At 32.9% G+C, this 13,215-nt stretch overlaps 2 protein-coding genes across 5 annotated transcripts; both read left to right on the forward strand.

Moving 5' to 3' along the window:
- Positions 1-2,318: 2,318 nt before the first annotated feature.
- LOC115979853 (putative pentatricopeptide repeat-containing protein At1g12700, mitochondrial) lies at positions 2,319-8,769 on the forward strand. 4 transcript variants are annotated; one of them, XR_004089207.1, is made up of 5 exons: positions 2,319-2,536; positions 5,307-5,574; positions 5,673-5,685; positions 7,260-7,322; positions 8,269-8,763. XR_004089207.1 is itself a non-coding variant. In XM_031101921.1 (5 exons), the coding sequence occupies exon 1, from the start codon at positions 2,533-2,535 to the stop codon at positions 4,396-4,398; it is 1,866 nt and encodes a 621-aa protein (XP_030957781.1). In that variant the 5' UTR covers positions 2,319-2,532; the 3' UTR covers positions 4,399-4,461; positions 5,307-5,574; positions 5,673-5,685; positions 7,260-7,313; positions 8,269-8,769. The 4 variants fall into 4 exon arrangements, 3 of the variants coding, with proteins under 3 accessions (XP_030957781.1, XP_030957780.1, XP_030957782.1); XM_031101921.1 differs by having other exon boundaries at positions 2,319-4,461; positions 7,260-7,313; positions 8,269-8,769; XM_031101920.1 differs by having other exon boundaries at positions 2,319-4,461; positions 8,269-8,768.
- A 1,938-nt stretch (positions 8,770-10,707) lies between these two features.
- LOC115978959 (putative F-box protein At3g10430) lies at positions 10,708-12,945 on the forward strand. Its single transcript, XM_031100889.1, has 2 exons — positions 10,708-10,874; positions 11,763-12,945. Exons 1-2 carry the CDS (start codon positions 10,805-10,807, stop codon positions 12,884-12,886), a joined length of 1,194 nt encoding a protein of 397 aa, XP_030956749.1. The 5' UTR covers positions 10,708-10,804; the 3' UTR covers positions 12,887-12,945.
- The last annotated feature ends 270 nt before the right edge of the window (positions 12,946-13,215 follow it).

A 13,215-nucleotide genomic window follows, 5' to 3' on the forward strand; every position in this document is an offset into this window, starting at 1 on the left:
GTCGATTGATCCTCCAAGAGTTTCGAAACATTTTTCTGTGGAATACATTCTGTTCCTTAGTCATCCCTTCAAAAAGTCAAGATATTCATGTGGAGAGCTATGAGTAATTATTTGCCCCCAATGCAGGATTTGGCTTGTAATGGAATTCCTGTTGACTTGATGCCATATGTCCAGTGTGTTATGTGTTGCCAAATGAAGAAACTATTTTCCATTCTCTTTTGTCTTGTAATGCTGCCAACGATGTTTAATCTGCTTGGAAAAATGTTTTTCATTAGCATAACTGGTACGAGACTGATTTTAAGGAGTTGGTTTCCAAGCTAACATGTAACATCTAAACTGGACAGATCTGATCTTAGTATTTTTGCTATTATGGCTTGAAATATATGGTATGGATGGAACTTCTCTATTTTTTTTTTTTTTTTTTCATGCTAGGAGAGTTGTTGATTTTACCTATTTGATTCAGTCCAGTGGACAGCTTTTCCATGATTTTCAACATAAGATACGAGTGCAGGGGCAAGTGCAAGGTTTTAACCTCTGCCGGAGATTTCTCAGAACTGGCAACCTCCTTCAGATGGTGTTACAAATTGAACCTGGGATTTGGTTTCTTCTAAGAACTTAATTGTGTTTCTTCTTGGTGTTATTATCTGTGATTCACAAGGTCTGGTTATAGCATGTTGAAGTTCAAGATTATCCATGGTGGATTCCTGTCAAAGCTTGAAGTTGATAGGTGCAATTGACTCCAACTTTGCCCGAGACTCTGGTATCCATGATTTTATCTTTGAATGTGCAGACGAAGGATTGTATGGTTTTTAACAAGAAAATAGTTCCTCTAAGGCCAATTTATGGACATTTTGGTTTATGAAACCTTGCAACTCACGAGAAGTACTAGTATGTGCATGCTCTCTACCTGGTGGCTATTGATGGCAATAATGTGGCTATGTTAGCTTTGTATGCTAAGGAGATTATTGATCCTATTGTATGGCTTGAGTATTCACCTTTTTCTTTTAGTACCATTTGAACGGTTGATGTGTCTTTTGTTTAAGTTATTATTATCTACAAAATTTCTCATCTTTCTATACAAAAAAGAAAAAAGAAAACCCCTCTTGCGATCATATCTAGTGCAACGTACTGAAGCAACTGTCAAAGCCTTTTTATTATATGCTTTCCAACATACTCAGGTAATTACTACCAAATAAAACTGCTGAGTATTACTGGCCACGTGAATTTATTCCAATTCAGTTCATTCGGATTAATTTGGTCCATTAAATCTATTCAATTCATTTCGGTCCATTGTGGTCTACTTTGTTTCCCTTCTATGTAAGACTTTGTAACTTTTGAATTTATCCCAAAAAAATTAACATATACTTTTGTTGAGCTATATCAACAGTCCACATTAGTTCATTAAGTTCCTTTAGTCCATTTGATTCATTTTAGTTCACCACTCTCTCTCTCCAAGACTGTAACTTTTGAATCTATCCAAAGAAAATAAAACATACACTCTTGTTGAGTTACATCAATGGTCCATATTAGTTTATTTGGTTCACTTCGGTCTATTTAATTTATTTTAGTCTGTTCGATCCATTGCAGTCTATGCTGATCCCCCCCTCCCCCCCTCTCTAACTTTTGAAGTTATTCAAAGAAAAAGGGGGAAAAAAAAACTTTCTAAGCTACATCATCAGTCTACTTTAATTTGTTCAGTCCACTTCGGTTAGTTCAATTCATTTTGGTTTATTCAGTCTACTTTAGTTCCTTTCTCTCTTTAACTTATGAATTTATCCAAAAAAAAGAAAAAAGAAAAAGGACAAAATTTAGTTACAAAATTAGTTGTAGCCTTAGGCTACAAACTTACTTAATATCTTTTTATTGGATGTAAATTTTGACAAATCTACCATTGGATTACATCTTCTTCTTATATCCTCCATGCTTGCAAAATTTCAAGAAAATTAAAGATTAATAGCTATGTCATCAATAAATTTTTTAAATTGCAAATTTTTGTAATTTAAAATTATGTACAAAATATAAGCTTATAGATTATATAGTAAATGATATCCGATTGAGACAAAATTTAACATGTGTATTAAGAGCGTAAAGAACATGCAATTCAACGGTTAGATTTTCAAAATATATTGTAGTATTTATTTTATTGAGTAAGTTTGTAATCTTAAGTTATAGCCAATTTTGTAACTAAACTTTGTGAAAAAAAAAAAAAAAACCTTCCCAATTAATTAAATGTTATTTTTTTGAGATATTTAATTATTTTTCTTAAAAGACCCTGTAACCTGTTAAATTCATAAATTGTTGAAGTAAAAACTCAAAAAGACACAAAAGGAAAAAGCTCAAGTTCAAACCCGGCTTTTGCTTCTGGACCCGGTTCTTCTCTCACTGATTCAATTGTGATATCACTTTGTTGTTCCTCCCCGCCACCACGCTTTCTCCTTTGAAGAGTTTCGGAGCTCCACTCAACCCAAACCCGACCCGAGTCTATAACCTGAATACCAGATTTGCTGCTGCTTCTTCTTCTTCTTCAGGAAAATGGGTACTGCTACTGTTAAATCAACAAACTCTCTAGTTTTTATATTCAATCATTTCATTGTTAGAGCAAGCTTTCCATTTCATGCTCTTACGTATAATTATTCTACTCTTACTCTTACTCATGCTCAAACTAGTAATAGTAGTAGTTGTACTTGTAGAAGTAGTAGTCTTAGAGAAAATGTGGAAAGCCTTAATCAGAATCAGTTCTTGGAATCTGTGAGAGGACAGTGCAAATCTGGAACCTTTAGGAATCTTGATCATGCCTTAGACCTGTTTGATGAAATGCTTCACATGGACCCTTTGCCTTCCATTGTCGATTTTACTGGATTGTTGGCTGCCATTGCAAGAATGAAGCATTACCCAGTAGTTATTACTCTATTTAAACAAATAGGGTCATTAGGAATTGCTCCAGATCTATTTACTTTGAATGTTTTGATCAATTCCTTCTGCCATTTAAACCGTGTAGATTTTGGGTTCTCGATCTTAGCAAGAATTTTTAAACTTGGTTATCAGCCATGCCAAACTACTCTAAACACGCTTGTTAAGGGGCTGTGTCTTCAGGGTAAAATTAATGGGGCTGTGAGGTTGGTAGATGAAATGGAGAAGAAAGGGTATGAACCTGATAGATTTACTTGTGGGACGATAGTCAACGGTTTGTGTAAGATTGGTGAGACTAACGTGGCTATTTGCTTGCTCCGGAAGATGGAAAAAGGGAATTTTGTACTTGATCTGACCACATACAACACAATCATTGATAGTTTGTGTAAGGATAGATTGGTAACTGATGCTTTGAAACTTTTGTCTGAAATGATAAGTAAAGACATTAAGCCAGACCTTGTCACTTACAATTGCTTAATTCAAGGCGTATGCAATTTTGGTCAGTGGAGGGAGGCTACTACTTTGTTGAATGAGATGGTGCAAAGGAAGATAATGCCAGATGTGCATACCTTTAGCATACTGGTGGACACATTTTGCAAAGAGGGGAAGCTAAAAGAGGCAAAGGAAGTTTTTGATGTGATGATTCAAAGGGGCATTGAGCCTAATATAGTCACTTATAATTCTTTGATTGATGGTTACTGTATGCAAAACAGAATGTATGAGGCAATCAAGGCATTTAATATGATGGTTGAGAGGGGTTGTTCACCAGATGTTGTTAGCTATAACATATTGATGAATAGGTATTGCAAAAATAAAAGAATTGATGATGCAGTGAGTCTTTTTCATAAAATGTCCAACAAGGGAGTGACTCCTAGTGTTGTGACTTACACCACTCTTTTAGGTGGGTTTTGCCGGGTGAAGAGACCTCAAGCTGCACTAGAGCTATTCCATAAGATGCAAGCTTGTGGGAAACGTCCAGATTTTCAAACTTATGTTGTCTTGTTAGACGGCCTTTGTAAGAACAAACAAATTGCTGAGGCAATGGAATTGTTTCAAGAGATGGAAGACAACAATTTGGACCATAATATTGTGTTTCACAATATCTTAATTGATTGTATGTGCAATGCCAGAGAACTTTTGACTGCAAGAGAACTCTTTGATCGCCTTCCTGCCAAAGGATTGCAACCTAATGTCTCAACATACAATGTTATGATCAAAGGGCTTTGCAAAGAGGGCCTGATAGATGAAGCAAGTGAACTGTTTGAGAAAATGGATGGGAACAATTGCTCTCCTGACGATCGTACGTATAACAGAATCATCCAAGGGTTCCTAAAACATAACAAGCCATCAAAGGCAGTGAAATATCTCCAAATAATGGTGGATAAAGGTTTTTCAGCAAATTCGACCACTGCAACTATGTTAGTTGGCTTATTGTCATCTAATAAAGTAGATAAGAGCATTCAAGAATTTTTTCAAAAGTTTGTTTGAAGGTTTTGCAGTTTCTCAAGATCAAGGACAAATTTCGTATTTTTACCCATCAAAAGTCAATCCGTAAGTGATGTGTATTTGCTTCAAATAAATTTTATACGTTCTACAAGATGATATTTCTTTTCATTTATGTGTGTAAGACTATTTGTTCTGTTAAACGTTTGATGATTGTTCGTTCCTCTAACTATTTGATCTTTCATTGCAAGTCATCATGCAATCATGTTGTTTCTTTGAGCCTATTTTCATATATATATATATATATATAAATATATTTGTTTCAAAATTTGGCCAAAGTGAAGTTAATATTATGTGTTGTCATAAAGTGTGGCATTCTTTGTGGTTGTATTTATTTATATATATGTTATATTTGATTACAAAATTAAAGCAAAAGTAAAAAACCAGATAGTCTCTTGAAGTTAGTTTCGTGTATTTTTATTTATCCATATCTTTTCTTTTCCCTCATCGTGGGTCATATGGATATCGTATGAGTAACTTTATCCCTACTTGCAGTTAAAAATGAGTGTTGAAATCATATGAATTTTCCTCTTTTGAATGCTTTGACATTGTAGTAGTAATAATTAAAGTTATCTACAAGTCATTTATATGATTTGTAAAATCAGTTTCCCATAAATTAGGAACAACACTTTTACTACCACCCTTCAACACTTTTGGGAATTTGCCTCTTTCAAATTCTTTATAATAACTTTGGTTTATGCATTATTCTAACTTGACCTTTTTGTCGAAATTAATAACATATATACCCTTGTTCATCTTATAGAATATAAAGGACCTAAAATTGTTTGTGTTACATTGCTAATTGTAAGCAAGTAGCACATTTAGTTACTCACCATGTCAGAGTTTTGTTGAAACTTTCTTGCCCATAATAGTGTTGCTCAATGAATGCCTAGGTTGGATTGAGGAATGCTGTGCTGCTTTGCAAACAAGTAGGATCTTCCAATTGCATGAATTTTGCTGAAATCACTCATACGCTTGGTCTTCACTCCCTCTGTCAACAAAACCACTAGCATATTCACATTCTCTCATGTTTTACCACATATGGAAAATTTGGTATCCACTGATTGAGGCTATTTCAGAAGGGTCTATTTCCGTAGCACATGTGCCAGCAAAGGGCTTGTATGAGGGCTAGACTGGCTTTCCAACAATATTGCTAACAAGGTTAAGCTTTAATGCTATGTTTGCACTCATACCTGATAACCTTCTATATCATTATGTGATTGTTATCTAATATTCGCTCTATTTCTTGGTTCTTGCAGGCTTGGGAGATCGGTAAATCTTCAGTAACCTTTTTATTTATTTATTATATATTATTGTTAAATTTTTAGTAACTTTTTGGAATGTAGTCTATGTCAAAGGGGATATTACTGTTGTTATGTGGCATTTATGTGTTGTAAATTAATAGTGTCCCAAGGGCTGAAAATCTGTCTATTTGTTTAGATCATTGTCAATATATAATAGAAATTGGCTTTTGGCCATGATTCACAATTTATAGATGATTGATCCAACCCTTTTTATATTGGGTTCCTCTTGTTTTTGGTGCCCCTTCATTGGATATGGTTGAGATATCTTGTCTCCTCCCCTAATTCCCTATTTATGATTAAAAGGTAATTCTTATGGTAAATGCTATGAGTACTGGAAGATCAATTGGTGCTTATCTTTTATAGGCCACCAATATCTTTGGCTGGAATGGTATTTATGATAGGTAGTAGTGGTACCCCAGTTTCTTGGGCTTCAAAATAGTGCTGTTGGCCTAATTTTTTCTTCCATTGTGGTTCATCTTTTAATGCATAAAGACATTCAAAAGATTTTCCATATTAGTTTAGAGTAGTGATTTTTAATCTTTGTACAAGCAACTCACTCTTCTACTTGAACCATTCTTGTGCTTTGAAACCCATTAGGATTTTGGTGAATGCTTAGGGTATTGGCGTGCTAGCCTTAATTAACTAATCAGTAGTTGAATACATCTAAATGGTTAGGGATCTTTATTAAATTTCTGATAAAAATAATTATCTCCCAAATGTGGGGAGAACATGTTTCCTACAGCACCAACTACAATTTTTTAATACTTGCACTTGCTTTTAGTATTTGATTCCAGTGGTGGTTTTCAGTTACATCTAGCATGCATCACATTAATGTGTTAGCATAGATGTGTTAGCTGTAATTTGGCCTTTTCCTTGATGATGCAATGTTAAGCAAAATTTTTCTTGAATAGATGGGCCATTATGCCCATGTGAAACAATAATGCATCTATGAGAGAAGTTTAAGTAAACGGTGCCAACGGTGATCACCCATTTAGAGCTAAAATGGGATAAAATTGGTTACTTTGATCTCTTATAACTAGAGTTTTGCTCCTCTTCTTTGTAGCTCATAGTACAAGAATTTGACAAATATCTAAGTTGAGGCACGAAGATCTGACCATCTGATATTGATGGCTGACACTGTTGAAAATGTGACGTTGATAGCCATTGTTTAGCTTATGTGAGACAGTTATTATTCTACTGTTATAAGTATGAATATTTTGAACCAAATTCAATGGGTTGACACCATTGAATCGTAATGATATTTAATAGGATTGATCACCTAATGTAACTATATAACATATGGTCAGTCTTGAGCTTAATTTAGTGTTGACTGTTGATATGATTTAAAAATGTACGCAGTAATTTTTCAGTTGTTATGCTTGGAGTTTTAATATCATTCAACAATTTCCTATTCCTTGACATACTTGATGTTAAGCTCTTTTGGAAAGTAAAACATGAAAATTTGATGATTTTGGATGCATTCATTTGTCTTATGCATTTATAAGTGGTAACATAATCTGAAACTTGTATCCGTGACTGTAGGAAAATGAAACTGGGTTGCTGATTATTTCAAGAAACAACAAAGGCTCCTTAAAGGTTGTTTGGGTATGCCCTGTTCTAAACACTCAGCAAATATGCGGTTGCTGTTTTAAATCAATATTCTGTCCTAACCAGGTTACAAACTTATTCATGAATGTTGTTTGCGTATTAGGCTTTAGCAAATGAGAATAGTAACACTTTGCACAGATGGTGCTACTATTTTTAAATTGATTATCACTGGCTATCGGTTTAACTTTAGTTTAAATTAATGAACAGTTCGATTGCAGTGAGTGATAGAAGCCAGTTATAATGAGTTATTGAAGCAAGCCATGGATCTCCCACCATGCCATGGTGTCATAATTTCAAATAGTTAACCGGAGCTGACTTGGGGTCATTCAGTAGTATTTAACTTCTAGTATATTCCAAAATGATATCCAAGCTATTTCACTCTGTCTCTACAAGAGGGTTTTTTCCTTATTTTATACATTGTGTCGTGATAAAAAACATGCATAAAAGCAGTTTTTTGTTTGTGGAAAGAAAATTAGAGTGGAATGACAAAGATATTAGAATGAGAATCAAGAAGACTATTTTGTGTGACAATGTGTTCAACAAATTGAGGAGTGAGACAAACTAGGAATCACTTTGGACAGACTTGTATGGCCTCATGTTTTGGAGAATTTTATAATTATATTAAAATTGGTTATTAATTGAATTATTGGGATTCAAGTATGAAAATAAGTCTTTATAAAGTAAAATAGCGACAATTAGTAGCATTTTTTTATGCTAAATATATCTGAATACTAAAAACTTTTTGTGTTTGGTTAGTATTAGGTGTAATAGCTTTAAAGCACATTATAACTGTAGTTTGGTAAATGCTCCAACTTTCTAGCTCTTTAATACAAAAGTTCTATTATGGTTAAACCTCTGTAGCATGAAACTCTAATTCCAACAGAAATACCAAATGAGCGCTTACTGTTAAATGCTAATGGAATAGCTCATTCCTTGACTGCAGGGTTAACCTTATGAGTTCTGGCGCTGGAAGAGTATAGGGCAAGGATATTGATCTTACAGAAGCAAAATGGAGAGTTGCTAAGGGTGAAGCCATTGCTAGTAACAGTAGTGCTTGGTGTAAAGTAAGAGGTAAAGGCATATTGAATAATTTTCCTGAATGATCTGATAGTTCATGCAAGCAAGAGGTGGAGAGTGGATTTAATTAACAGAAGCAAACCTCGAAGTGCTCAAGAAATCTTGAAGATTTCACTGCCTAGAATGTGGCCTTCCAAGACAAGCTGATCTATCCTAATAGAGCTCATGATAATATGAAGTTTGGAAGAGCTATTTCCTTCTCTGTAGACAGAAATTTTTCTTCTTTTTTAAATTTGAAAGGTTTGTAATCAGGCACTGCTTGTTAGAGCTGAACTGACGGAAAAATTCTATAGATACCTACTGTCCTTTATGCGATATTGAAAATGAAACTCTTGAGCATATCTTCATTTCTCGCCCTTAGCTAGAGCTTTATGGTTTGACTGAGATATTAATATCAAAGCTATCACTTCAAAAAAAAAAAGGAAAAAGGAGAAGATATTATTATCAAAGCTATTGTATGAAGTCTATATATCAACGTCATTCATAGAGCAGTGGGTAATAAAACAGGTTACTGGGGGTAATAATGATAATTGTGAGGAATATCTTGATTGTCATTCTTTTTTGCAGGAAACTTGTGAGACCTATATATGGCATTTCAGGAAAAAAAAAAATATATATATATATATATATATATAGAGAGAGAGAGAGAGAGAGAGAGAGAGTCTATTTTGTTAAATAATATATATTTTTGAATTATTTTATTAAAAAATTCTTTTGAAAGTTATTTAGTTAAATAGCCTTATTTGGAACTCGACTTTTGAAAATCAAGCTCCGTTTAAAGACTCATGTTTTAATCCTTATTAAATTTGCAAAAAAAAAAAAAAAAAAAAACATAAAACTCTAATTTTGGCATTTGTGAGAGGCTTTGATAACTCACAAAGAGACCTACTTAAAAACATGGGTGGCTTTTCTAGTTAACATGTTTATGTATGATGTTAAAATAGGGTTACAATACGATTACATCTCTATTTGATTGTATCAATAGTTTGTAAATATATGATATTATTGGACAAGTGCGTGAGCAAGATGAATGAAAAATTATGATAATTAAAAAAAAAAAAAAAACTCCAAGCACTTGTGAAGTGTGTGCCATGAGGCTAGTATATGATGTCAAAATAGGATTATGCAATACAAAAGAAACAAACAAGGAAAACTTACAACCGCCATATTTCAAATTATTCTTAACTCCTAGTAGACTTAATAATTTCTCATTTTTAAAACTAACCAATGTAATCACCGCACATCCTTGGTGCGATGGTCACTCCACAAGTATAAGTACTTGGAGAGTATGGGAGGCAAGGATTGGGATTTAAGTCTCCAAGAGAAAGTTTTACACACATATACACTTAGATTATATTAGAGTAGAATTCAATTTTGTATAAAAAAAGAAAAAGAAAAAAAAAAGACCTAACCAATGTAATTCCATAATGATATTCCTAAACTTAAAGGGATGTACTGATATTTTCCAAACCAAATTCATGGCTGCGATTGTGCTCCTTATCAAATTTGCAGCGAACCAAAAAAAAAAAAAAAAAAAATACTTGGAACTTCCATACAAAAATACACTACTTAGAAATTTACTAAGAAATCGGGTTTTCAAGAGTCAAGTTGCCAGTTGCCACACAAAATGAGCATGTAATCCTAACTGTAGATTTGTGGCGTCAGATGTATTTGTTGACACATGCAGTTATTTATTTATTTTTATTTTGATAATGAACCTCATCACGATAGATTTCACTAAAAGTAAAATAATTTGTCAACCACCATATTAAAAAGGATAAGACAGTAGACTATAGAGAGCTCTTTGTGGATCTGATTAGGAAATTCCCAAAATTGTAGGATTTGACAATTAGCACCAAAAAAAAAAAAAAAAAAAAGGAGTTATATGTTAGTGAAATTACAAATTTTATTATATTAATCTTTCAAAATCGAGAGTAAATTTTTAAACACAAGAAAAATAAATAAATAATTTCTTTTATTATTTAAATTATTATGTTGTTGATGTAACACTAATTATATTCATTATAACATGTGTCTTTAATTTTATTTATTTTTTAGCATAGAATTTGATAATAATTTTTTTTTTTTGAGAAAGTAGTAAATTTGATAGTAGTTTGAACCCTTTTTTTTTTTTTTTTTTTTTTTCATATATAATTTCTCAAAGTTAGGAAATATTCTAAATTCAATGGCATATATATACGCTGTAGTCAAAAGCCCTTGGCCTACTTGCAAGGGCGTTTCAAACTCAGCCATATAATCTCTCTCTCTCTCTCTCTCTCTCTCTCTGGGATGTAGGATCCCCCTATAAGTACTTTGTTTGATAAGTCTTAGCTCAAGCTTTTTCATTTCACACACTTATTTGAGGTGCTGTGGAGCCAAGTCTATTATCCATCTCTTTCCTAATGATTTCCCTTCTAGACAGAATTCAACTAATATGGACTCGTATCAAGAAAATAAATCAAAGAAGAGAAGGTATGTCTTTTAACTTTTCATGGGCTGTAATTTATTTTCAGTTATGATTTCTTGTTTAGTAAAAGAGTTAATGATTGTTCTGGCCAGGGATTTTATAGCTTAATTAATAATGGCGTTACCAGGATTTAAAACCCCCTTCATTATTTATGATTCCAAGATTATTTTTCATGTGTTCTACACCTCTCTCCCTTGGTAATTAATTTTCAACCAAACATATATACATATATATATATATAATTTTTTTGTTTTGTTTTGTTCTGTTTTTTATTTTTAATTTAAATTAAATTTATATATATATTCGATCATTTGCTATTTACACTATAAGAATGTTTTACTTTGGGAGTGTTCTTTTGGGATTCTAAAGATTTTCCATCTTCTAAGAAAATGGTTATCATATTTGTTATGCTTGTTAATTTTCTCTTATATTTATTTTAAGTTAAATAATTTTTCATAAAATTTTATGTCAAATGGATAGTTCTTAATTATTTACACTATAAAATTTTCTCTTATATCATATTTATTTACACTATAAGAATGTTCATTATAGCCTACAAATGAATGGTTCTTAATTAATGACGGGTTCATATCTATCTTAGAGGTTTAAGTGATAATTGAGTGGTAATGATATTTTTTATGGTGTCTCATGCCTAACCTCACCCTCCCCCATTATTCAACCATTTTTTTGGGTGCTTTTTATTACACATACTCTCAGTCTCACTCACACAATCAAAATGCACATAAAACTTGATTTGAAGTCATAATTTATGTGCAATTTGAGTGTGTGTAAGGACGTGTATAAAATGGTGTGAACTAGTGTTCAGTCTTTTTTTAATTTATTAGAGCATTCTTTGTAACTCATGTAATTTTTTTCAACCTTTTAACCTGCAGTGAAAACTTCAATAGTAAAGTTGATCATAGAAAATGAATCACATTCTCACATAGTAGATGACCACTGCCCTTTGGATGAAGATGTCATCGCGGAGATATTAGCAAGATTGCCAGCAGAAAGCCTTATCCAATGTGAAAGGGTTTGCAAAAGTTGGTTTAGAATGATTCATGATCCAATCTTCGTACGCAGATCTAAGCAAGTATTCATCACTTTAAATTTTTTACTTAAAATATCAGACAATTTATGGTTCAATTATTTTGATATTGAAGATGCCTATGATGGGCTGATAATGCTTAAAAAATCTATTTATAATGGCAATCTCCGCATCTATAATCATAGCACTGGCCAGATGAGCACCATCCCTCATGTGCCACTAACGAGTTCAAGTTCAAGGAATTTCTATTCATTGGTATATGATGTTTCCATCCGAAAGTACAAGATAGTTTGCTTTTGTTTGAGTAAGAATATGGTCAAGTGTTATATATATGTTATGGATAGTAATGATGATGAAGCTCCTGCTTGGAGGGATTTGAGCTTTTCTTTCATGTCAAACTTTCCGATTCATCCCCATCACACACAAGCCCATCAAGATTTTGATGGAGTTGTGTGTAACGGGGCATTGAATTGGATGGAAAAATATGAAACAAATAGGATGCAATATGTATCATCATTAGACATATCAAGTGAGAAGCTTAGGGAAAGAATTAAGTTGCCATCCAAACCCAACAGGTGCAACAAGAAAAGACTCAACTGCAAGTTGTTAGCTTTCAATGGATTTCTTTGTTATGCTAATCCAAGCTCCAAGGATAGGTTTGATTTTTGGGTCTTGAGGGATTGGGTTAAATTTAAACCTATTTGGACCAAGCAATATACATTAAGCCTTTCGTCGATGATCTGCAAGCCCAAAACTTTGAAGAGTTTCCTTCAAGATAGTTTTTTGCCTCTTGCAATATACCAAAATGTCAACTCTTGTTCGGTAGAAATCATGATACTATTTTGCCGCAGGTTGTTTATATACAATGTGAAGAGTAAAGAGTTGAGGGCTGAAGAAGAAGGATTACTGGATTCAAGCTCTCTTCCTTGTTTTTCCAAGTTTACTCATCTTTTGTACTGGCGATTATAGCTCATACCAGTATAAGAAGATAAGAGACATTTGTTTTCAAGTTTAATTCAAATAAAGTAGATAGGATTAGGATTGCATTCTTTTTTTTTTTTTTTTGAGAAAGTAGGATTGCATTCTTAGTTTCAAAGTTGTGTTGCATTTACCATTAAATTCAAGTCCTATTTAGTGTAAAATAGGAGGTTGATCTTGGTTGTCATGATTCATGAGGTTACATCTTCATTAGTATTTAATATTTACTCTTTAACTATTTATGTACGTGAAAAACCCAAAAGATCTCTCTTTCTTTTAGTAGATTGGTTGTCTCAAATAAACTAATTAAACTCAATTTA

Source organism: Quercus lobata, chromosome 3 (assembly GCF_001633185.2).
Source record: "Quercus lobata isolate SW786 chromosome 3, ValleyOak3.0 Primary Assembly, whole genome shotgun sequence".
Classification (NCBI taxonomy): domain Eukaryota; kingdom Viridiplantae; phylum Streptophyta; class Magnoliopsida; order Fagales; family Fagaceae; genus Quercus; species Quercus lobata.

Excerpts from the sequence above, each read along its gene's own strand:
- LOC115979853 (XM_031101921.1), top strand. The coding sequence starts at position 2,533 with ATGGGTACTGCTACTGTTAAATCAACAAACTCTCTAGTTTTTATATTC.
- LOC115978959 (XM_031100889.1), top strand. The coding sequence starts at position 10,805 with ATGATTTCCCTTCTAGACAGAATTCAACTAATATGGACTCGTATCAAG. Across the intron at positions 10,875-11,762 it reads AATAAATCAAAGAAGAGAAG|TGAAAACTTCAATAGTAAAG; the intron begins GTATGTCTTTTA and ends TTTAACCTGCAG.